Source organism: Notamacropus eugenii, chromosome 2 (genome assembly GCF_028372415.1).
Source record: "Notamacropus eugenii isolate mMacEug1 chromosome 2, mMacEug1.pri_v2, whole genome shotgun sequence".
Taxonomy (NCBI): domain Eukaryota; kingdom Metazoa; phylum Chordata; class Mammalia; order Diprotodontia; family Macropodidae; genus Notamacropus; species Notamacropus eugenii.
This window is the reverse complement of record NC_092873.1, coordinates 20170840-20196093: the sequence shown is the minus strand read 5'-3', so window position 1 is coordinate 20196093 and position 25254 is coordinate 20170840. Positions and strand designations below refer to the sequence as shown.

The window sequence follows — 25254 nt, the reverse complement described above, 5'->3', positions numbered from 1 at the left end:
GGGAGGGGCCTCAGAGGTCATCTTAAAAAAAGAAAACTGAGGCCAGAAACTACAGAACCTCTGCTGCTTCTCTCAGTCCCTGGGGTCACTTCCAGTGGGGCTTTTCCAGCTTCCTTCAGCCCACAGTGACCTCTGCCCCTGCCCCACCCAAGCCTGTCCTCACCCTCACACTCAGTGCCCTCACCATCACTACCCTTGCTCCTAAAGGGCCATGAGTGCAGGTTGCAGGGTTGGACTCTGGGGGACATGGGCTAGGCTGGGCTTGTGGGCACCAGAACTGGATCAGACTGGGCTCTGGGGCACTAGGGCTGAGCTGGGCTAGACTCCAGGGCATCTTGGCTGGGCTGGGCTGCTCCTGCAGACACAGGTCTGTTTCCCCCTCCAGGGACCCTAGGGGGCCTTAAGGCAGCATCCCTGTCATGGATATCTCCAAATCATCATCTGGAAATTGCTTGTGAGTGGGTCAGCTGCCAAAGAAAATGAGGGGGCTGGCCTAATGGGACACAGGAGGTGGGAGGAGATGGGGATGAAGGTGAGGGGGGGGGAGGGAGACTGCCATCATCCACTGCTCCTTTCCACAGTTCCTCTTCTGGATCACTCTCTCCTCAGCCTCGCCTGGTCCAGAGCTTTCCAAGAGCCAGTTCCTGCTCATTGCCCTCCAGAAACCTGACAGTGAGGGCAAAATCTAGGTAAGCAGGTGCAGCTGCTCCCTGGTAGCCAGGAGGAACCCAGTCACCCACCTGTGGAGATAAGCTCTGTATCTCCACTGAAGAGCCAGGAAGACTGAGGGAGACGCTTGGAGAGAGACAGACCAAGAGAAGGCACTCCAGAGACGGAGCAAGAGCCAAAGAGACAGAGCTGAAGAGACACAGAGACCACCACCCAGGACCTGCAGAGACAGAGGCAGGGGAGAACTGTGGAAACCCAAGACAGAATTTTAGAGAAGACAGCATTGGGAGAAAGGACACGGGCCAGGGTGTAAGAGGAGACCCTCAACAGAGAGCCTCTGATAATGACAAGTAAGTCTTGCTGGGTGGATCTCAGAGATGGGGCTGCCTGGGAGCCAGAGCAGGCTGGGCTGAAGGTCTTTGAAAGACTGGCTGGACAGGACAGGACAGAGGAGGGTGGGAAAGCAGACACTGGGAAATCAGAGTAGGGAGAGGAGGCACACACCCATGCAGGGAAAGTAGACTCAGTCTTGTTTCTCTGGGTAAAGAGAGTAGGAACCCTGACTCTTTGGAACTGTGTTCGGGGGCTCAGGGTTTCACCTGCCTTTGCTTTGGAGCCTGTGGAGAAAACTCAGTTTTAGAGCCCAACTAAGGGAGCTATTGGGTTCAGCCAGGAAAAGGGAAGACTTGGTCTGGGAGAAGCAAATATCTGTGTTTAAATATCTAAAGGACTCTTCCAGGGATTAACTTGGATCTGAGTGACCCTAGAGGGCAGAAAAGGATCGGTTACAGGAAGACAGAGACCTTTTCAGAATAGGGTAAAATTTCTGAAAATTCAGAGTTGTCCAAAAAATGGAAGAGGCCACTTTGTGAGGTAGCAAATTTCCTGTTTCCCAAAGTGTTCAAGCAAAGACAGGATGACCACCTTTCAGAGACTGTGGAAGATGAATGTGGGTGGTCAGGGCATCTGAGACATGCTTGGAGGAAAGGCAGGGAGGCTAAGGTCAGGCATAGGAAGACCAACTGAAGTAAATGCAGCCAGTTAGCCTAGAGAAAAGAAGGCTTAAGGTGGCTGACAGTCTGTATCTAGAGGGATCAGCTTGGATCCGCTGGGCCCCAGAGGGAGCGCTGGGAACCCCCGAAATAGAAATAGCAGACGTAGCTTTTGGCTTGGCTTCTCCGGCGACTTCTGGAGAGGGAGGCGAGACCCCCTTCATGGCAGATCCTCAAACAGAGGCTGAGGAAGCATGGGCGCAGGATGCCATCGGGAGGATTCTTCCGCAGGTGTTGGACGATTGACTGGGAAAGGGAAAGGAATAAGTTTGTTGGTACATATTTATTTGTTGTCTCCTCCACTCAATTATTATGAGCTCCTCAGGTGAAGGGACTGTCTTTTGTCTTTTTTTGTGTCCCTGGCACTTACACAGGGCTTGGGTGCTTAATAAATGATTATTGATTAGGCAACATCTTCCATATGCCAAGCACTGTGCTAAGTGTTGGTTACAAATATCATCTCATTTGGTCCTCACAATAACTCTACAAGGTCGGTGCTCTTATTATCCCCATTTTGCAGCTGAGGAAAATGAGGCAGGCAGTGATTACATGACTGGCCCAGGATCATGCACCTAGTAAGTGTCTGAGGCTCAATCTGAATTAGTCTTCCTGATTCCAGGCCCAAAGCTCCATCCTTGTGGCACTACCAGCTGTCTCTAAGGAGAGACTGGATGTCTCTAAGGTCGCTTCCAGCATCCCCCTGGAGTGGGCAAATCCATGAGGCTGAGCCTGTGGAAGTTGGAGGAAACAGTGGAGCATCAAATTCTACCCTCTCATTTTACAGCTGAGGGAGCTGAGGCTCTAAGATGAGCAGTACCTTGCTGAGGTCACACAACTTGGAAGTGTTAGGATTTTGCACCCAGCAATTCTGTCTCCCAGTACATGTTTTCAGAACCCCAGGTTGCTTGCTCAGGTTGCTTCTAGTTTCAAAAGCCTTTGAGTTTTTCCTAAAGGGATTTATATGGCATAGGCATGGAGTGGATCGTGTCAGTCTCCTCGCCTATAAAATGAGGGGGTTCAGCTCTAAGATCTCAATTCTTCCAACGTCCAGGCATCTGAGAGAGGGACAGAACTAGGAGGAGAGAAGGAAGGAAGGAAGGAACGGAGGGAGGGAAGGAGGGAAGAAACAAGCATTTATTAAGCACCTTAAGCGCCAACTCTGAGCCAGGCACATAGTGTGCTTAGCACACTAAATGCTTTATTAATATTACCTCATTTGATCCTTGCACCTATGGGAGGTAGGTGCTATTATAATTCCCATTTTACAGAAGAGGAAACTGAGGCAGATAGAGTTTTTTTTTAAGTGCCTTGCTCAGAGTCATACTCATAGTAAGTGTCTGAGATAGGATTCAAACTCAGATCCTTCCTAGCTCCCCCAAGAATTCAGTGAGTGAGAATTCAAACCTCTCTCCAGGCAGGCAGAGCCCAGGGGCTCAAGGCAGATCCTGTAACTCTAGGCTTCTTGATCATCCCTATCTGGCCTCCCATCAATGCCCAAGTCCCAGCTACTGAGGATCCCCTGCCATCTGACTCCCCTGCTCCTGCCGCTGGGTCATCACTCCCGTGACAAGGCAGGTCTGAAGTCCAAACTGTGATCTGGGGAAAAAGCCTGGAAAAACAGACCCACTGCCTTCACCAGTTAATGAATAGGGGACTGGGCAGGGATGGGGGAACAGGTTGACTCAAAGAAAATTCTGAATTGTAAAATAATTTGATAGAACATAGTTGAGTTCCTTTCAAGAATCTCCCTGTTCCGCTAGAATTAACTCAAGAGTGTTAAGGTCCCCAGTAGAGTAGGTAGGTGAATAGCTAGATCTTGTTTGAGAACCCAGGGCTCTGGATGGCCCAAGGGATGCTCAGAGCTCAGTTGCTTTCTGCTGCTGGGTGTAAGAACCTGGGCAGAATTGGCAGGCAGGGCCTGGAACAAGTCTGCTCCAATCTTTAGTACATCTAGCCTGGGGTCCATAACTCAGGTTCTGAGAGGAGAGTGGCTCTGGCCGCTGTGTCCGGCATCACATTACTGGAAAGTGTCCAACGTTGGACTCAGTCTTCCTAGTCCTAATGTCCTCCTGTAAGGTGGACATGGAACTATCACTGATGACCCATTTGAATCTGAACCAACCATATCGTTGCCTCATTGGCATCTCTCTACCTTTTCCACAAGAATAGTTATGAGATGCTAATGAAAAGCTTTGCTAAAATCTCCTCACAGTGCTTCAGTGCTCCAGGAGCCTTCTCCTTGAGATGACCCATATATATTTAAATTTATTCAAAATAAATCATTGGTCATTAGTATGAGGCAGGGGTAGGCACTAACACCTGAAGTAATCCAGAAGGGTGATCTAGTCAAACTGAGGCCCAAGGAGCTAGGGGAATGATGAAGATCAGTAAGCATCAGAAGTGGGTTTTGAACTCAGGTCCTCTGATCCCAGAGTCAAGGTCAGCTCCCAATGTATCTCACTGTTTCTCCAGTCTTCATGTGCTCTGGAACTCAGTTTACTCATCTATAAAGGGATGAACATGTCACTTACCTTCTCAATTGGTAGGGGAGGGAGAGAACTTGGAACTCAAAATTCTAAACAATTGAATGTTATAAATTAATTGAGGGATTAACTAATTGATTAATTTTAAAAGAGGAGAGAACATATGCCCCTCTTCCCTTGGAGACTGGAACCATGGATAAGTAAGCATTGTGAAAAGTAAAAAGTAATGTGAGGAATTCTCGTTATGGTAACGGCTCACTTATTGGGGGATCACCCTGCCGAAACCTCTCTAGGTGAGCAGGAGAATCTGTAGGAAGGTAAAAATGATCCCAAATACCAAGAAAGCTTTTCCAAAGCCCACTTGTTTCTTTTCTGAGAATTGGAATCTCGACTTGGGATTTCCCTTGCTAACCTATGAGCGATCAGCCAGCATCCACTTGGAGACCTCCCTTAATGGTGCACTCATCACCCCACCCGGCAGTCCATTGAACTTTGGGTCACTACACATTGTTAGAATTTTCTTAGGCGTCATCTGTAGCTTCAATTTCTTGGGATGCTCCTGGATCTGTCCTGGGTGCTGAGGTGCACGAGGCAGGTCTGAAACCGCTGATCCTGAGCTGACAAATAGTAGCATACACTTTTACTTAACACAAGATTTCCAACAGCCTGGGGGGAGTTCTGGAAGTTCAGAAGGGACTAGAAAGGGAAAGGAGAGGCTGTTGCCTGAGGCAGGCACTAGGACAATAACAAAAAAAAACTATAAAGCTGACAGGAGAATTCAAAAGTACAACCCACAGTTGCCTGCAGGAGGAGGAGGGAGAGGAGGAGGAGGAGGAGGAAGAGGAGGAGGAGGAAGAGGAGGAGGAGGAGAATGGGTGGTTCAATAAGGAAAGGCCAAATCGGGCTGCTTCTAGGGCAAGGACTTGGATAAGGTGTTTGAGACAGAATGCCAGCCAGGAGGCTACATACTGAGAAAAGGGTGCTAGTGCATTTGAAGTTGGAGGGGGGGCAGGTTGGGAGGCCTGCTAGCTGTGCTCCTGCCTGCCTGAGGGGGCTCAGATGAGTCCCCTTCCTTCCCTGAGCTTTGTATTCTCTATGACGAAAGGCTCTTTCCAGCCTGGACACCCTGCAGTCCCTCCCCCCCAACCCCTACCCAGAAGAGTGGCTTATTGCCATCCCCTCCCCATCCCTTCCCTTCCTACCACATTTCTGTCCTTGAGAAAGACCATCGTGAGAAAGTTATAAAGTTTCATGGTAATCTCTCTGATGTGGAGGGAACGTGCAGAGAGTTTGCGCTCCCATGTAGAACTCTGATCACTCTTCACAAGTCAGTTGGAGAGCTAACCCTACCTAACCCATCAATCTTATTCTTCCCAGGGCTAGGGCTCCCTGCTCCTCCTCCCTCTTTCTTTCAGTAATAATAACATCCTCACTGGAACCCCTCAGATGCCACCCCAGGTTGCAGGCATTTTGTGGATATCAAGCCCCCATTGGTGTGTTCCTTTTAGCAGGCAACCAACGGACATATTAATTCAAAGCAAAAGACATTTGGTAAAATAGCATAACAATATGAGTCCATAGTATTTATAGATAAACGTATAGATATTTAATAAACTAGAATACCAAGATGAATGCATTGCACACCAAGACAATTGCCTATATACTCAAGAGTACATTTTCCCACAGGTTATCACACCACCAATAAGAGAAGAGATGCACAGAGAGCATATGACTGGGGAACATTCACAGAAAGGCACATGCACAGGAAACAGTTTGGCCAGGGATGGAGCCCATGTAACCAGGACAACTCATGCTTCCATTGAGTGGCCAGGGAAAATTGAGGTCCTCTGGTGATATTGCTGGCCTGATTTCTCCTTGGAGCTAGCTCTGTTCTTTTGCTGCTCTTTTCCCTGTCCTACTGCTCACTTTAGGGTTTCCCCTAAGAGCCACAACTTCTGTTCTTTGCTGCTGCTACTTCTTGGCGCCATTGGCTGGTCTTTGGCTACTCTGTGGCCTCTTCCCCCTTAAGAGAAGCATTGGTCTAGTTCTTTAGCTTGATAGTTCAAGGGCCAGCTTTAGTTCTTACATAATGCCACCCCCTTATCAGCAGAGCTCAGACAGCTGGCTAGAAAAACCTTTTGGTATTTTAAATCTGTTTTTTGAATTTCTTTTCTTCTGCTGCTATTCTGAGTACCTCTGGTTAAATTTTTATTTGTTATATATAATCCAAAATTCCTTGAACTTGTATCATCAAGTTAATCCTTCAAATCATCCTAGGGACTCCACTTAGCAACAGCGAAGAAGTAGGTGACTTTTTCAGGTGACAAAGTCCTTTCTGCCTTCCATGACGTCCCCTGTTCTGTACTCGTGCCTGCAATCAATAAGACCCTGAGAGCCTGTGACCCCCCACGGTAGAAACAAAGCCAAAAATCAGCTCTGGTTTCTCTATATCAGTAATAAGAAGAATTCTCATCTCTACAGCTTTGTAGGGTTTGTGAAAGTTTCCTCCGCCCGTTGGGAGAGTGAACACCCAAATTTGAAATAATTTTGGAAAGAAATCCATTTAGTAAAGTAGAGAGCCAGAAGAAGGTGTGGTTGCCAGTTGAGTCTCTGCAGGTTTATGTTGAAGTACCTAGAACGGCAGGTGGACACTTACCTGATGGGCCACTCTGGAAAAGGGCAGTTTGAAACATCTGTCAGCAGGCGCAACAGCATTTCTTCCAATCATCCTGGCTTCTTTGATTGTCTCTGAGCTCAGCCTGACCTCTACAGAAGCTTTTAGGTCAGACAGTTTCTAAGGAGCAGCAAAGATGTGCAGTGGATTGAGAGCAGGGCCTGGGTTCAAATTTGGCCTCAGCCACATTCTAGCTGTGTGACCCTGAGCAAGTCACTCAACCCTGTTTGTCTCAGTTCCTCATCTGTCAAATGAGCTGGAGAAGGAAATGGCAAACCACTCCAATCATTTCTGCCAAGAAAATCCCAAATGGTGTCATGCATAGTTGGACACCACTGGAAAAAATAACAAATTACATAAAGTTAGATTCAAACAATATTAATAAATGATAAAATACTCTCTAGAGAGGAGCACATAATGTCAGGAAGGCTGTGGAGGGTCAGGCAAAGTCTATGTACGTCCAGCACCTGGCACACAGTGTGACCATCGAAGGTCTTGGGGAGCCCCAAGGCAGGGTTATAAACTCCTCTGCAAAGCCTTACTTTAAAGGACTAAAACCAGCTCCCAGCACACAGTAGGCACATAATCCTCATCAGATACCCATTAGATTGTAAACTCCTTGAGGGTAGTTTTTACTTCCAAGTCTTTGTCCTCCTTTTGTTTCCTAGCTCTTAGCACAGTGCCTGGCACAGAGTAGAAGCTTAATAAATGTTTGATTAATTGATTCTTGCTGTGTGTCTGTGTGTTTTATCCCCCTTCAGACCATCAGCATCATGAGGGCAGACCTTGTATCTCTGTATGTATGTTTCTCTCTGACCAGTCCAAGGCTGGGTAGACCACAGGCACTTCCTAAATGTTAATTCAATCTACTGTCCCACTCTAGAACATGGAAACACAAAGACAAAAACAAATTAGCCCCTGCCTTCAGCTCACATTTTGTCCCATGTAACTTAACATAACAGGAAAGAGTGAGAGCTCTAAAAACTTGGGAGACCAAAGAACAGGTCAGTGAAGAATCAGGACCTGGGCTGAACCTGGAAGAAGGAAATGGGGAGAGGGGTGAGGCAGACTGGCCAGAAGAGGATGTGAGAGGTCGTGGCCACACACACACACACACACACACACACACACACACGCACGCACACACACGCACACGCACACACACAAGCTGCCTGACAGGTGAGGTCTCTGACACCAAAGGAACTCTGCTAATTTCCATGAGTATTTTTTTCTGACTTCTTCATGATTAGTAACTATTCAAAGGTGTCTAGCTTCTGCTTACCCTGGGTTGGGGGTGGGTGGGCAATTTGAAAAAGGTTCAGCTTCCTTTGCCTTCCTAAGTATAAAACCTTGCTAGCCCTAACTTCTGGGGCTACGCAGGATGGGCTAGCTACACCTTCATCTCTCAGAGATCAAGATGACTGAGACATGAATGACTGGAGATTAAGATGGTATCCTCTGTGTGTGTGTGTGTGTGTGTGTGTGTGTGTGTGTGTGTGGTGTGTTCACATTCTCATGATTTATAAGAAGCAATTCCTGCCTTCAAGAAGCTTACCTTCTATTGGGGGAGACAATAGGGACATATGCATGTGTATACATGACCTATACAAAGTGAATACATGAGAGTTTGGTAGGGAGAGACAGACCAAGAAAGACCTCTGTTAAGATGGAGGTAAGTGCTTGGGCTGTATCTTGAATGAAGTAGGACAGCATGCATTCCAGGCATGGGGAATAGCCAGTGCAAAGGAGAGGAAGATTTTGAACTGAGGTTCTCAGATTCCAGAGCCATCCCAAAGGTATCTCCACCACCACACACCTGACATGGGGCCATATAGCCTCTGCCCAAAGTGTGAGGCCACTTGACTGACCTGAGACCTCCTTGATGTGGATTTCTCTCCAACAATGCAGATGCATCCATACCAGCACATCCTACGTGACTCTATCCTTGGACTATCCAAGGACTCTATCCTTGTCCTTCTCTTGTCCAGGCCTCTATAAAGGGTTTGGGGAGACCTCCTGCCAAGTCCCAGCAAAGATTGGCAGTGGGAGGACATGGTTCCTTAAAATGGGCATTCCATCACTACAACATGTGATTACTGTATAAAACATAGTTATTACATTAATCATAGTATGGTTCATAATTGGATTGGAGAGATTCATTGGCATCTCAGGGGTACCATGGCATAGAAGCAGGAGCTTTGACTGGCCAGGAAGCTTGAGGTTCTGGGTTATATATTAAGTTGAATACCATGCTACCCTGCTTGTCTATGTCTCATTTTGCCTGTATATTTTTGTAATGTTTTATTGAAATGTTAATTATTATCAACCTGCCTCCCAGGGGTGTGAAGAGCAAATGAGATCACAAATAAGGATTTCACAGGGATGGATGGATCTAGAGAGAAGTGTGAGGAAGGAAGCTGGATAATTATCTCAAACATCCTCTCACTCGGACTTGTTCTCTCTGTTTATTTCCCTATCTCTGTTATCTCTGTTATATCGTTGTTATCTCTCTATTTCTTTGTCTCCCTCCTCTTCCATCTCTGTCTCCTCCCACCCACCACTCACCACCACATATGGAGCATTTAGAACAGGACGGGACCTTAGAGATCACCTAGTTCCTCTCAGTCCCAAATGACAGAAAAGGAATTCAGTCCCAGAGGAGTGAATTTGTCAGACAACTAGGAAGGGTAGAGGCATGATTCACACTCAGACCTAGTGACTCCAACCTCACGCAACCATGGCCTCTTGGACATAAGGTCATGACTCTGACAGGTTAACCCAAGCTTTGACACCAAGGGGGTGCTGAAATTTGGCAGGTACTTGTATTCCTTCATTACGGAGGAACAGCTGAGCTCAGTCTGAGTGCTTGGCAAGAGAAGTGAGTTAAGATAGATAAGAACCCACACAACCTCCCCCCACCCTTGGCCTAGCCCCACTCTGCTGCCCCAGGCCCAGCCTTTGGAGCAGGAGCCTCATGGTTCCAAGGGCATAGAATCATAGACTTAAAACTGTAAGGGACTTTAGGGAGTACTGTGTCCAGCCCTTCTCATTTTACAGATGAGGAAACTGAGGCACAGAGTGGTTAAGTAAATTGCTCAGGGTCATACAGCTAGCAAATGTCTGGGGCAGGATTTGAACCCAGGTCTTCCTGACTCCACATTAGTGCCTTTCCAAGAGGATATGCTATTTATCTTCCCCTAAGGGTCCTAGTGTCCTGAATTCTAAGGTCTGTCCAGCTCACCCCAGCCTGGTCTGGCCCCATTCCTGTTCAGGTGCTCCTTGCTGATTGAGGATGGATGGGAGGTTTTCTCTGTCTTGTCCTGTCTCTCCCAGCCTTCATCTCGGCCAGCCTCAGCGTTCTGACCTCTTCCGAGGGCTATCCACTGCCTCCCTCCAGCCCCGAGTGGGCAACCAGGCTAGGGCCCTCCCTGGGTTACAGCAGGGCCCCAGATGCCCCAGAGGCCAGCAGGCTGGACCTGGGGGAAGCCCGTCCCCAGCCAGGCTGGAAGAATCCCCACGTGTCCAATGTTACTGTTCAGCTGGAGATGAAGAGTCTGTGGGAGGAGTTCAACCAGCTGGGAACCGAGATGATCGTCACCAAGGCAGGAAGGTATGGGGGGAGGGGCAGGATGGGAGATTGTCTGTCCTCCAAGGGTCATTCAGTGACAGGCTCCACTGTTCCCTGGCAGGAGGATGTTCCCCACCTTTCAGGTGAAGATCCTGGGCATGGATACTCTGGCTGACTATGCCCTGCTCATGGATTTCATCCCATTAGACGACAAGCGGTACAGGTGGGAGGACAGGAGGAGGGAAAAGAGGGGAGAGGAGAGGGATCAGAGGATTTGCAGCTGGACTATTTGGAGTCAGGAGTTATGGGTTTGAATCCTGGTCCTGATACTACTCATGGGACATCAGACAAGTCATTGACACCCTGTGAGGACAAGTTGGGGAAGTGGGTGTGGTTACCCAGGAGAAAAGAAGGGGAGAGGGGGCATGAGACCTGCCTTCCCGGTTACCCAGTGAGAGATCAGGCTTGTTCTGCTTGGCAGAACCCAGGAGGCAGAACCAGGAGCATGAGGAGAGGGGAGGACGTGGTAAAGAATTTGAGTAGATGGCCTTTCTTGGGATTTGAAGAGGATTGTAGAGAACATACTCCCATCTAACAGAGGAGGAAACGGAGGCTTGGAGAGCGGAGACCAAACAGGGAGTCAGTGGGAAAGTCAGGATTGGAACCCAGGTCTTCTGACTGCTAGACCCGCTACTCCCTCAGCAGCTCCTCCACGGGGAAGGGGTGCTCAGGGCGGGCTGCCCTCCAACATGGGAGGGGGTGACAGGAGGCAGGCCAGGGTCCGGGTCGCCCATCTCCCTTCCCCTTCTGCCTTCCAGATATGCCTTCCACAGCTCTACGTGGCTGGCAGCGGGGAAAGCGGATCCGGCCACCCCTGGCAGGATGCACTTCCACCCAGACTCTCCGGCCAAGGGTGCCCAATGGATGCGCCAGATCGTGTCCTTCGACAAGCTGAAGCTCACCAACAACCTGCTGGACGAGAATGGCCACGTGAGCGAGGGGGTGGAGGGGGCAGAGAGAGGGAGGAGGGGAAGGGGTGGAGGCTTGCCTCCGAGGGCAGTGGGAGGAAGAAAGCCTGGTGGAGTCATGCATCTTCTAGGTTGGCACCCTGGAGCCAAGCTCCATTTACCGTTACACCTAGGATGGGCACCAGGTGGTACCACAAGGAGGGGACAAGGTATAGGGATAAAGCCAGGACACCAAGAGGGATGGGAGTCAGCCCAACAGTGGACAGGGAGGGGGCCAGGGAATGCTGGGGGGGCGGGCAGAGAGGAAGCCCGTGAAAAGCAGCGAGTAGCTGCCGATCTAGCAACAGAGACATCCAGGTGACAGAGACAGAGAATGAGCTGGGCACAGGGATGGGGCTCAGGGGGAGGACGAGGAGAGCCGGGCAGCCAGGCCCAAGGGAGCTGAGGTTGGAGCTGGAGTCCCAGGTCTGAGACACGGAAGCTGGAGGCGAGAAGGAGCTGCGAGAACTTCGGATCAGTCAGAGAGGGCCAGGTTCAGATCCCCACGCTCGGCCTGACTAGCTAGGGGATGTCAGAGGAGCTCGTCCTCACTCTGGCCCCAGTTTCTTCCTCTGCAAAATGAGGGTGTTAAAGCAAGTGATTTCTGAGGCTTCTTCCAACTCTGAGTCCTCTGGTTCTAAGTCACTTCCTTCTTTGAATGGCAGATTTCTTTTTTCTTTTTTTTTTTTTTTTTTACTGGACCCTTGATTTCATTGGCATAAGGAACTCCTAGTGTGGAAACTTCCTCCACTGATGAAGATTGGCAATTGGTCTCTAATATTAGAGAGTCAGCTGGGACACCCAGAGGGAAAGGGACTTGTCCAGGGTCACACAGCCAGACTCTGTCAGAGAGAGAATTTGAACTCGGGCCTTCCTGGCTCCCAAGGTCATCTCTATCTACTATACTCTCTCCCCTGTAAAATAGAGATAATAAGGCTCCCTATCACTCCCCACCTTACAATAACGTCACTGAGGCAAGCACTTATCTGAGTCTTTGGACTAGATTATCAAATCAGTTCTGGGGGATTGGGATTGTGTTGCTGTGTGTTAGGGCTGGAGATTCTGGGTTCTCAGATGGGGCACTGGAGAAGGCAGGACAGGCAATGTGACAGCCCTCGGAATCCTGTGCCCTGGGGTCCCACCCTCCCAGGTGCCACTGGGCAATCTTCCCCAAGCCCTCAAGGTGATGCAGATTCCCTGGGGTTCCTTCCACCGTTGAGGGGAGAGGCCCTGTTGGGGCACAGTGGGTCTGGTCTAACTGACAGTCACCAGCCCATCTCAGCTTTCCCTCCTGCCCAGATCATTCTTAACTCCATGCACCGCTACCAGCCCCGATTCCACGTGGTGTTTGTGGACCCCCGCAAGGACAGTGAACGCTATGCACAGGAGAATTTCAAGTCCTTCATCTTCTCTGAGACTCAATTCACAGCTGTGACTGCCTACCAGAACCACAGGGTGAGAGCTCTGGCCATCAGGTGGGAGGAAGAGGGAGCTGGGGCAGGGCTGGGCTGGGGTGGAGGGAGCCTGAACTCTTTCCTTCCTGGGGTCAAAAAGGATCTTTGCTAGGTCAAGAAACCCAGATCCCAATTCAGGCTTCTCTGTGCCTCCTTTTGGTAAAATGAAAATAATAATCTTTTCACTTCCTGCTTCAGCGGGTTGTTGAAAGGAAACATTAAAACACCACAGAAATGAGTTATGATTATTACTAGCTGTGTGACTCTGGGTGAGTCCCTTAACCTCTTTGAGCCTCAGTTTCCTCATTTGTAAATTGAGGGGATAGATTTGGATGCTCTCTCCATCTTCCTGCTTATAAGCAGGTCCAGGGGCAGAAGGGAGGGGAAGTGGGGCAGAGCCTCTGGAATTTTGGGAAGCCCATTCAGCCCTCTAAAACCCAAAACAAAAGCTCAGTAGGGAAGGGTCCTGTGGTCACAGCATCAGATAGGCCCAAGGAAGGGATCTCAGGGTCCCTTTGGTCCAAGCCTTACCTGACCAGGAAGCCATTCATCTACAACCTTCCAGACAAGTAGTTCTTTAGGCAATGTCCAGAGTCCCTACCGGCAACGGCAGCCCCTTGGGCTTTGGGATAGCGCTGGTCCTCAGGAAGCTTGACATGCCTGGTTGTAACTTCCTTATACTGCCTCGGCTCCTTCCCCTTGGGCCCAAGGCAGGACATATCTAATCCCTCTTTCCCACCTCAGTCCTTCAAATACTCAAAGACAGCCATCATGTCCCCTGAGTCTCTTCCTCCTCAGGATAAATGACTCCAGTACCTTAACAATCCTCTCTTAGCATGAAATCAAGGATCTTCCTACCTGGCTTACCCACCTCTCAGTGGTTTCTCTTTATCAAAACCCTTCCTAAGATGGGTCACCCAGAGCTACTTACAATAATGTAGAAGGGGCCTGACCAGGGCAGAAGATGGCAGGATTCACCCCCTTAGTCTTGGACATGGTGACTTAATGCTGCCAAAAAGCTGTCTGGGTTCTCTCTTTTCTATTCACTCATATTGAGCTCACATGCCTCAGAGCCTACAGATCTTCAGACGAATTGTTTTCTAGTGAGGTCTCTACTATCTTGCTCTTGTAACATTGTTTATTTGAACCCACAGAAGACTTGACATCTGTTCCTAGCCAATTTCATCTTCTTTGACTTAGCCCAGAATTCTAGCCTGCTGACATCCTGCCTCTGTCATCCAGCATATTAGCTCTCTCTCCTAATTCAGCATCACCCATAATTTGTACAGGCACATCATCTCTGTCTTTATTAGAGTGAGGCTTTGGCACATACCCAGATTCCCTGTCTGGTCCAGAGTAGTCACTGTTATATAATTCACCGATGACAATGCTAAACCATACAGCCCCAAACCCAGATCCCTGGAGCACTGGCCATGCTATGATTCCTGAGTCCCTACAAGGTCAACCCTCAGCCTCAGGAGGATTTCAGAGGCCACACTCAATGGCTGCAGCTGGGAGTCAAGGGAGTGCTGGGGATAGATCATGGGGAGTAGGGGACAAGGGCAGATTGGGGGGCTGGGGTGGGGAGGATCAGAGGTGACCAGCTCAGTGCCTCTTCACACCTGGACTCTGCTGGGTAGTGATGAGGAAGGCATTGCGGGAGGTGTCATGAGGGTCCTCAGACCCCACCCCACTTTCTCCATCCTAAGTCAAAAACAACTAATCTCCTCTCCCCCAGATCACTCAGCTAAAGATCGCCAGCAACCCCTTTGCCAAAGGCTTCCGAGAGTGTGACCCGGACACCTGGTAATAAATACAAACACATCTCACATTCCCAGCCTTAGGTCCCTGCTTCTGCCTGAGCTGCACCCTCTGCCTGTGGACCATTTAACCCCTCAAGCATATAGACCCCTCCCCAGCACAGATGAGCTACCCGCTTGTCCCCCCTTCCCTCCCTCATCACTCCCTAAAGCAACCACAGGCCTCTGCCTCTGCCTCCAGGCCTAGGGCCCCAAGACCCATGCTCAGCCCCATGCTCCGAAGCAGCCAGAGCAACCGGCCCTCACTGTTGAAGAAGGACCACCCAGAAGAGCAGGGTAAGGCCCCTTCCTCTGAGAACGGATCTGGGACAGATCTCCTGAGTGGAGGGGCTGCAGATCCCCATCCCTAACACCAACCCTCCCTTCAGCCTCCTCTCTGGGAATTCAGGGGTGGCTGAAGTTGGTTAGCTCATATGGGTAGGGCATGATGCTAAGAAAGCCACAGCTTGTCTCTCCAGTCAGCCTGCAAGGGTGGCTCTGATCCCTGCCTGCAGCCTGGCCTCAAACCCTATCCCATGTGCTGCTCCCAGAGGGGACCAGATCTCCACTGCTGCCCTGCTGAGATGTCCCAGGAGACACATTTTCTCATGACAATAAGTGAGTTTTGGGAAGGGTCGATTACTAAGGGTCACACCTTACACCAGGGATCACCTGCAAAGGACAGGCAGTCCTGTTATGGACTTGCACAGTTGTCTACAGAACACTCACTATAAGAGAACAGCCACAGGCCAGGGCCTTGTCCCAGGACCCTTCCTAAGTCCCATGAAAGAGATGAGAAAGAGAGAATGACCATCATTGTCCCCATCCCCATCTCTAGCACAATGAGGGTCACCAGCATTCTTCTCACTGTGATCTCACAAGCTCAGTTGTACAAAGTTTATTCCCATTTTGTGGATGAGGAAACTGAGGCAGGTGAAATGACTTGGGCAGGATCACACATGAAGATCATTGAATTATAGATGGAAGGGATCTCAGGGGTCACCTAGTGCAGACCCCCCCCCCCCAAACTCCCCATTTCACAGGCTCAGACTGGAGAAGTGACCTCTCGCCAGTCACCAAGTTAGCCAATAGAGAGCCTGGATTAGAATACAGGACTCCAAGCCTAGGTAGCAGGCATTCCTTCCACTACAACATGAAGAGTCAGACACAACTGAAAAGGACTGTACAACCCTGGCCAGAGGACAGAGTCTGGAACAGTGGAATCAGGGAAGTGATAGAGAGACAGACTGGCTTCCTACCAGTCAGAGCCGCCCCAAAGTAAATGGGCTGACTTGGGAGGTAGTGAGCTCCCCTTCATTGATGTAGAAGGGATTCTCAGTGAGGTCCCCAGCTTGGATCTCCTGACTGTGGGTGATGAGGATGACTTTGATAGCAGCCATGTTGGGACAGGGAGGGGAAACCTTGGACTGGGGGGTCAGAAAACTCGAGTTTGAATCTCAGCTCTGAGATTAGACCAGACTAGATGACTCTCAGGTCCCTGCAAGGATGCTCTAAGGAGGTGGGTCAAGGTTGCTTCCAGTAACCTCAGCTTCACCCAGAACTTCCCCAGGGGGGAATCTGGGGCCCTAGACACACCCTTCTCTGGGAGTCTGGGGTCAGAACTGGGCTGCCCAGCTGTGAGCTGAGGCACCAAACCTAGGCTAAAGCCTTTGACTTGCCTCCAGCTGTGAGCGCAGCTCATCTGGGAAACTCCTTCTTTCTCAGACCTGGACAAAGCTGGCCAGAGCTTCCCGCCCAAATTCTCCACCTCTGTCTCCAGGACCATCTCCCAGCCTCCAACAGGCCCTGTGCTGTCCAGAGAGATCTCTGGGTCCCCCCGGATCAGTACTGCCCACTTGCCCCCAGAGGTCCTTCTGGCCCCCACTAGCTACAGGTCCATCTGCTACCATGGCCCATACACGGGAGCCCCAGCCAGGGCTCGCTCAGCCCCCTACACTCTCCCTGAGGCCAAGGTGGTGGGGAGCCAGGGATCCATACATCTCCAGCCTCCTCAAAGTGTCCTGGGCCTCCTGGCAAGGAGCCAGGACCAAGAGTAAGCATCCAGTGTGGGCCGAGTCAAGGGCCTGGATGCAGGGATGGGGAGCTGATAGCCCTGGCCAGATGACTCCCCGCTGGATCCCGCCCCCACCCCCTATCAGCAGACCCCAACCCCCACCCCATGACTCAGTTTACTCCCACCAGGTTTGAATCCCACCCTTGCAACTTCCTATCTGGTGGTGTGGGGCAAGTCACTCTCTTTCTAGCCCCTTGGACCCATTTTACAAATGAGGAAACTGAGGCCCCATTTCCTGGGGAAAAGGAAGTGACCTAGACAGACCCACTCACAATTTCCCTCCCCAGTTCCTAGCCTCCTAACCACACCTTAGTCCCCATCTAGCCCCGAGACATTACCAGCCTTCCCCAAAAGCTGGGGTCTAAAAGGAGGGAGATGAAGGGGGGCCCTAAACTTTCAATCTATTGTCATTTCTGCTGACTGCTTGGGTGCCTTTTCCACCTACTTGAGGGGAGTCATGTCGGGGTGGAAGGAGAGACTCCTCCTCTCCCAGCTCCCTGGAACTGAAAGCTCATGTGAATTAACTTCATCTTCAGCTCTGCTTCTTAAACTGCTCTATGCCCTCTCCCCCCAGCCTGCACCCTAAATCTTACCTCCTCTTCCCCCACCAGACACACACACACACACACACACACACACACACACACACACACACACACAAAACCAGGTCAAAGGGAAAAACAGCAGTAACCCACCCCCAACCTGCCCCAAGAGGGAGCCTGAACCGTCCAACCTAGGCCCACAGAGTCAGAGGTCAGGTTCAGACACCATGTTTGACTTCCCAGGAGTGTCCCAAACTGTCTTTGGGCCAGTGGATAGAGGAGGAAGTAGGGATAAAAGCCATCAGAGCCCGGCATACAGCCCCATTCTCTGCCCCCTGGCAGAGCAACATTTTCCCAAGGCTGTGAATTGGAGAAACACCATGAAACCTCTGGAAGTTGGTCTTTGGGCTTGTCCTACCCAGGCCCACCTACCCTATTCTGAGCTCAACTGGTTTGGGGAGGACCCAGGCCAGGCCAGAGGGAACATAGGCCTCAGGAACCCCCGGGAGGGGAGTTGTGTATGTGACCCACATCTCTGTTCTTTTCCTTGGATATTAAACAACTGGCATGAAAGTGTGCCGTGTGAAGCTGATGGGGGGAGGGGGTCCACATGTAAGCCTCTATACTTCTCTCTAATGCATTTCTTTACATGGTAGAGGACAGAGTCAGGACCTAGAAAGCTCTTGACAGGGCAGAACCATGGACCCAAATGAGCAGGATGAAACGTGGGTCAGACTGGCCCCATGATTTTATTGGCATAAGGAGATGCTGATACAGAAGCATCCTCTGCCCAGCCAGATGCTGTCTGCCACCTTTGAATACTTTCCAAGTGGGTGTCAGGACTGGGGGGAGGGGGTGTGGGCAGGGTCCCCGACCCCCCAAGGCCTCCTCAGGATGCATTGAGGGGCTTGGGGCCAGCACCAGCCTAGCTCTCCTGTGCCTGGGTCAGACAGTTTTGAGGATCCTGGGCTCCAGCTGGGGCAGTGGGAGGAGGCACATCTCGACAATCACATTGATCCGTTGGAGACTGTTTAGAGGCAGGCAGCCCAGTCGCTAAAGGGCCTCGGAATGGTACCCCATCGGGATGGCCCAAAGGAATTGGAGACCTTTAGCTTGGAGGAGCTGACCTGTCAGCTCCTTCAGGGGTCTGAAAAGCCATTTGGGGGGACAGACCTTTGTCCCAGAGCAAAGGAGAGAGTAGCCCTGAGGAGCTGTCCCATGGTGCAGTGGGCCAGCAGTGGGGGAGGGGAGGCTTCTGTGGCTCAGTGGAGAATGGTCAGTTAGGAGAGCATCCTGCAGAGGAATTTCAGATCCACTTTCACAAATTTTACCTCTTACATTATCAGGAATGAGGCACCGAGAAGCACTGCGGTGGTTCTGGGCTTAGAGGTTTACAAAGTGCCTCCCTCACCTCAGCCCTGAAACACAGTTTAAGTAGGAGCATACCCATTATACAGATGAAGAAACAGGTGCAGGTCATGTGACAAGGTGCATCTGGGTCCTCTACAACCAAGAGGGGTCACCTTCTTCCCCAGCCTGTAGTGGGGATAAGGAATATGTGGCCTGGTGAGAAACTCCCCAAGTTCATGAATGCGGGAGGTCACAGGGGTACCCTAGAAGACAGGACAGAGACCAGGTGTTGACACGGGAAGGAAGGAGCCTTGAACGAAATGGACCCGAGGAAGAAAGGATGGAGGCGTTGCTTTTGCGGGGGGCAATGCCCCCAAATTCGCCTGGGTCCCTCCTTCACCAACAAGGCTCCGTTTCTGGTTCGTCCTTCAGCATCCAGCCACACGGATAAGTGTCTGTGGCTCAGCCCCCGAGGCTCCAGTCTCACCTTCTTCAAGGTTGCCAGTGGGAGCTCCTGCGGAGCGAGCAGGGACCGCCCCTTGTTAGTAGGCACTTAAAGTCTGTTACCTTGACTACCTCCGAGGGACCTCGGGGATCATCCAGGATGACCCCTGCTCCCTTTTTGTGGGGGGGGAGAAGGAAAGGACTTGTCCAAGGTCACAGAGACAAGACACGGGACCGGGGCAGGGGGGCGGGAAGACGGGGGACAACGCAGGACTTCGAGCCCAGGAGTCTGAATTCCAAGGGCGGGAAGGGGGAGGGGTTCCAGGAATCCCCGCCCGCATCTGGGTATTCCGCCCCGCACGGCCTCTGGCCAGCCAAGGGCAGGCCCCTCCCTCTTCCTGGGCCGAACCCCTGGGACCCAAGGCTCTGAAGGGGCGGAGCCTCTACCTGGAGGGAGCCCAGACCGGGGGCGGGGCCGGGGGGGCACCGGCCTCCAACCCCCCTCCCCCGCAGGGCCTCCTCCCTCCCCGAGCCTCTGTTGGGGAGCACTCGTGCTCCAGCGCACACTCACATAGCCCTCCGGCGCGAGGCCCGGGGCTCCCCAGGACCCCTCCTCGGGCTAGGACCCCTGCCCCGCCCGGCCCCGCCCCCGCAGCCATTTTGCTCCGGCAACGGGCACAGCGGGCCCAGGTCAGTGCTGGGGGCGGGGGGAGGGCTCCTTGATCCCCCCCATCCCCGCTCCGACTCGCAGGTCCTCCTACCGCCCCCCGCCGGGCCGGACCTCTGGACTAGGGCCAGACTGCCCCTGCCCTTGACCTTGATAATAACCAAGCCTGATAATGACTCCTCCCCGCCGCTGCCCCCCAACCTTCCCGCCTCGCTTTGCGGTTTCCAGGCTCCCCTGGAGAGACCCGGACCGGGACAGGATTGGGGGGTGCGCATTCCCAGGACCACCCCCGAGGTCCTCCCGGAGTTGGGCTGGAAGAGATTTCGGGAGGTGGCAGCTCGGCCATTGGGCGTCCGAGGCCATCGGGACCAACCCTCCCCTTTTTCAGCGAAGGAAACTGAGGCCGAGGCCCTGGGAAGGGGAAGGACAGAGGTGGGATTTGAACTCAGTACTCAGATTCCAGAGCCTAAGAGTGCCCCTGCCAGGGTTCAGAGAACAAATGGGAGGGTTCTTAGAGTACAGACTGTCACAGGCTGGCAGAGACTTCAGGGAAGAGAGAACCAGAGCTGGGGAGACCCCAGAGAACAAAGTCGGAGCTGGGGGAGACCCTGGGAACGGTCAGCACAACAGCACAGGCAGTGGGCAAGCCCTCTGGAACCTTACTTTCAATCTGAGGAAACAAAGAAATAAGCAGATACAAGCTGGATACAATTTGTTTGGAAGGAGACCTACCTCCTTCAGCAGCTCTCCCAGCTCCAGAGCTGAGCTTGGAAGGAAGCAGGGTCAGCCTCCCAGGGCTGGGGCCAGCCTGTGTCGTCACAGAGATGACCCAAGGAATGTCACCAGAGGACTGTCAAGCTGGCCTGTGGCCTGAAAGCAGGAGATCGAGGTAGAATTGAAACATTTATGAAATCCCCCACTAAGGCTGGTTTGGTGAAAGCATGAGGCCCCTGAAGGGGAGCCCTCAGGGCCTGCTGGGAAAGGGCTGTAGAGGCCTCAGGAAACAGCCTGGTCTGATCACTTTGGCCTGGACAGGAGAGGGATTGGAGGGAAAGACCAGCAGGAGGCCACTTCAGGGGAGAGATGCAGAGAGGCCATGGGTGTAGTTGAAGGTGGATGGTGGAACTTGGCAGACTGGGGCAAGGGTTTGTCTCTGCGGGTAAGAAGTGGAGGAGTGAGCAGAGGACAGCCAGGCTGAGGGCAGCCCCCAGCAGAAATGGGAAGAAGGTGAGGTCAGGAAGCCATGCTGTGGAAGCAGTCCACCCCAGGAGACCCATTCCAGGAGGACTCAAGGATTTATTGCTAAAGTGCTATCTGAGGCCTGAGGGCCAGTGTCACCTATGGAGACAGGACAGGGGTGGGGGGCGAAGTGGCACCTGACCTGGGCTTGAACCAGTCCTGGGCACAGACCCTGAAGGCCATGGAGGCCTTTAACAAGGAGGAGGCCAAGGCCTGGGCAGAGGATGTCACCTGTTCAAGGTCACAGGCCCAGCCAGTAACAGGACCAGGATTTGAATTCATGTCTCCAGGGCTCATTCTTCTACTTCCTGTCCCTAAACTGAGTTGTGCTTGTTTGTGGGCAGCAACCAAGCCAGAGGGAGGGAGGGGCACCATCTCACCTGGGCTTCCTTCCCTCTACAGAGTTCCAAGGTGCCATGCTGACCACACTGCGCCTGGCAAGTAGGCAGGCTGGCCCTTGGGGAGGGAATGGCTCCCCGAACCCAGAGGAGACTGCTCGCCATGCCCTGTCCAGTGCCAATGAACTGCGCTGCCGACAATTGCTGGAGGCCACCACGGCCAGATACCGCCATCGGGAGGCCTCGGCAGCTGTGCTGGTGCCCCTGTGCTCTGTACATGGAGTACCGTCTCTGCTCTACACGCTGCGCTCCAGCCGTCTCACAGGGAGGCACAAAGGGGACGTCAGGTACCCTAGTGGGCACAGGGAGCCAAGGCTAGTCTTGACCTTCCATCTTCCCTGAGTTGCAAGACTTCTTGGGCAGACTGGTCTCTACTCTAGCCCACCCCCAAGCCCTAGGAGGGAGCCTGGTGGCACTTGGGAATCAGTAACTACCTGGGTGAGTTACCCCCCTCCTCCAGGCCTCAAGTGTCCCCCCTGTAAAATGGGAGAATTGAAGTAGATGATGACTAAGGACCCTTCTACCCCTGATATCCTGTGACTGTCTGGCCTAAAGCCCTGCTCAGAAGCTTTATTGTGACCTGGAGGGTCCCCTTCCAGGTGAACAGGCCAGAGGAACCTTGTGCCCCCAGTGAACCTTGGATCTCCCCCAAGCCACCACAGCTCTTTGTAGACACTGGAGAAACTTGTCATTGTGGTTGTATCAGCTTGAAGAGGCCAGGGCTGGCACCAGTCAGATGGGGGTGTCCATTGTTAAGGACCTATCCTAGCTTAGGCTCCAGGGAGAGGGCTGGCTTCTGGGACAGCAGGCTGGTCTTGGGTTTGGGGCCAAGTTGATGGAGGGAGCGCATATATGGAAACATAGAACATGGAATGTTAGATCTAGGGGGAACATTAGAACATGGAATGCCAGAGCTGAGAGGGGCCTTAGAACATAGCATGGCAGAGAATGAGGAGAGTTCTTAGAATATAGAATGTCAGAGAACTGGGAGAGGCCTTAGAATGTGGAATGCTGGAGTTGAGAAGGGCCTGAGGATGCTAAATGACCTTGGAACCTAGAACATTAGACCTAGAGGAGCCCCTATATGTAGGACACAGAAGCAAGGGGTTTCTGATTAGGAAGGACCAGACAGTCTAGAGTGGGTGATGTTGCTTTCTTGCCTTTCCCAGGTCAGCCTCCCCTGGTGACACATTGGTTGCCCGACCCCAGTACCTTGTGTCTCCCCAGAGCTTGTTGGCCCCAGCATGAAGGGCAGGGGATGGAAGTCCTTTCCTATGTTTTTGTTCCTCAGTTTCCCAGGGGGCAAGTGCGACCCTCAGGACCAGGATGTTGTGGACACAGCTCTCCGGGAGACAAGGGAGGAACTAGGCCTTCCCATCCAGGAGGAGAACGTGTGGGGTGTCATGAAGCCAATAGATGACAGGGTAAGCACTGCCCCGCTCTGAGGCCCTGAGGCCTCCTGAGTTCTGTCTCTCTGCTCTCCAGGGATGTGGGCATTGGCATTGAGCCTAGTGAAGTCTGAAGGAGCAGCCCCTGCCCCACCCAGAAAAGGGGACCTTTACTTGAACCCTGGCTGTGCTCCATTGTGCCCTTCCATCTGCAGCCGCTTGATCGGAGGTCTGGTTTCAAGTCCTGCCTCAGGCAATGTGTGACCTTGAACAAGTCACTTTACTGCTGCCTGCTTCAGGTCCTTTTTCTAGAAGATGGCTTCCAAGGTCCCTTCCTGCCTTAAACTTGGGCTCATTCTTGTTCTGCTTACAGAAAAACAGCATAATTGTCCCAGTCATTGCCCAGGTGGGACCCCTGGAGTCTCTGGACCTCATGCCTAATCCACAGGAGGTGAGTGAATTGGGAGCCATTGAGGCTGGAGGCCTCCCAGAGCCTGGCTCCACCCAGTACATACCCTAATGCAAACATCTGCTGTGTGTGAGCCCTGGACTTGGCCCCAGACCTGAGAGAAGATCTGGTGCCTGCCCTCGCGGAGCTCACACTGGCCCAGAATGAAAGTGACTCTGTGCTGGGCAGCGTGAGGAGAGCCTTCCTAGAGTTACAGCTCTCCCAGCAGGAAATGACTGCCATGGGAGGGCATGGACTTCCCATTTGAACAAAGTCTGGGTAATCACCCAGATTCTAGAACACAGAGTGTTTTAGAGAATGTGCTACATTATGGATGGCTTGGGTTAGCTGGCCTAGAAGGGACTTTCTGCTATTGTGGTTCTGTGGACTAACTGCTGCTTAAGACCTCCAGTGATGGGGAACTCATTCCCTTATGTGGCAGCCCATTTCCACTTTGGCACAGTTAGATTCAATTCAACAGGCATATGTTAAACACTTTCTGCGTACAAAACTCACTTAGTAAAAGGTTGGGTTTTTCCTTCCTTATATTGGGCCAAAATCTGCCACCCACAAATGAGTATCTACCAGAGGACTAGACTATGTTCACTCAGGCTGTGGATCCTCCTCCGGGGGTCCCAAGAGCAAGGCCATTGCTAACCAACTTTCCCTTGTCCATACACCCCTCAGGATCTGGCATGGGCCCTTGAATGTTAATAAATCTGTTGGACAGCACCTCCACCCTCACCTCACTCTCCTTTCTTACCAGGTGGATGATGTCTTCACCATGTCACTGGCCCACCTGCTCCACCCTCGGAACCAGGGCTACACCCACTTCTGCCATCGGGGCCACTACAGCTACACATTGCCCATCTTCCTACATGGCCCCTACCGCATCTGGGGCCTCACGGCCATCTTCACAGAGTTCACACTGGAGATGCTGGTGCCAGGGACTTATCACCGCATAACCCGTCATGCTGGGCTGCAGAGGAGAAGAGAGACCAGGACATAGAGGATGGAAAGTTCAGCTAGGGACACTAAAAAGAAGCCAGAGAGGCCACTGAGGACCCTGCCTCTTCTGCTTTTGCCTTTGCACCTAATTGAGGGACCGAGCCAGCTAGGGAATCTAGTACAGTGGGGGCTCTTTGTCCTTCCAAGTCAGCCACAAGCTAGGTTTTCACCCAAACAGGAGGAAGCCAGACGTGCTATCTCTGCTGTGAGAGGTGGGCAGAGCCTTCACTCTGAAAGATTAGGGGGAGCTCCTCCCTTTGATCTCTTGAGTCGGGTGGCCGATGAGCTCCACCCAACCTCACCCCCCCTGTTTGCAATTCCTGGAACACAAGCTGTATCTCCCAACTCCATGACTTTGTATGAACTGTCTGGGGTGGTGTGCCCCCCTTCAGAATGCCAGCTTTTTGAGGATAGGGCCTGTGTTTGCCTTACTTTGTATCTCAGTGCATGGCACAGTAAGTTGGACACATAGCAAGTACTTACTAGATGTTTGTCGACTGACTGACTGACTGACTGACTGGAGACCTATCCTTTCATCTAGAAAACAACCAACTTAATTCCACCTCGGTTCACTGTAATAAAGGCTGCCTTCTTTGACCTGAAAAGTTGTCTCTGGCTCATTCCCTCATTCCCCAATGGAAACTCCCTGAGGGGAAGAATCCTATTTTGTTCTGTCTTTGTCTCCCCAGTGACTTGTTCAAGCAGGTATTTAATAGGTATTCATTCCTCGAGTTGGATTCCCAACTTCACCAGACCAAATAGACACACACCAAGTATTCCAAATGAGACAAACTGGCCCTGGATCAGCTTGACCCACTGGGTTGGAAGGTCATCTAGCCCAATGGGTTCCTGATCAGGAATTTCATCTGAACTATCACCAAGATGGGACTATCTAGTCTCTTCTTGAAGGTCTTCAGGGATAGGCAGCTACTCGTTCCACTTTGAGACAGCTCACTGATACCATCCCCTAGATATTTTTCAGACATACTG

The 25254-nt window shown here is 51.8% G+C and overlaps 2 protein-coding genes across 3 annotated transcripts; both read left to right on the top strand.

The window, feature by feature from the left end:
- The first annotated feature begins 10174 nt into the window (after positions 1 to 10174).
- On the top strand, positions 10175 to 16814 carry TBX10 (T-box transcription factor 10). Its single transcript, XM_072637937.1, has 7 exons — positions 10175 to 10488; positions 10568 to 10669; positions 11265 to 11436; positions 12753 to 12908; positions 14646 to 14713; positions 14909 to 15003; positions 16432 to 16814. Exons 1-7 carry the CDS (start codon positions 10175 to 10177, stop codon positions 16761 to 16763), a joined length of 1239 nt encoding a protein of 412 aa, XP_072494038.1. The 3' UTR covers positions 16764 to 16814.
- A 2723-nt stretch (positions 16815 to 19537) lies between these two features.
- NUDT8 (nudix hydrolase 8) lies at positions 19538 to 24869 on the top strand. Of its 2 annotated transcripts, none has more exons than XM_072639337.1 (5): positions 19538 to 19806; positions 21425 to 21707; positions 22712 to 22844; positions 23182 to 23259; positions 24023 to 24869. In XM_072639337.1, the coding sequence occupies exons 2-5, from the start codon at positions 21439 to 21441 to the stop codon at positions 24263 to 24265; spliced, it is 723 nt and encodes a 240-aa protein (XP_072495438.1). In that variant the 5' UTR covers positions 19538 to 19806; positions 21425 to 21438; the 3' UTR covers positions 24266 to 24869. The 2 variants fall into 2 exon arrangements, with proteins under 2 accessions (XP_072495438.1, XP_072495439.1); XM_072639338.1 differs by lacking the exon at positions 19538 to 19806 and adding an exon at positions 20010 to 20672.
- The last annotated feature ends 385 nt before the right edge of the window (positions 24870 to 25254 follow it).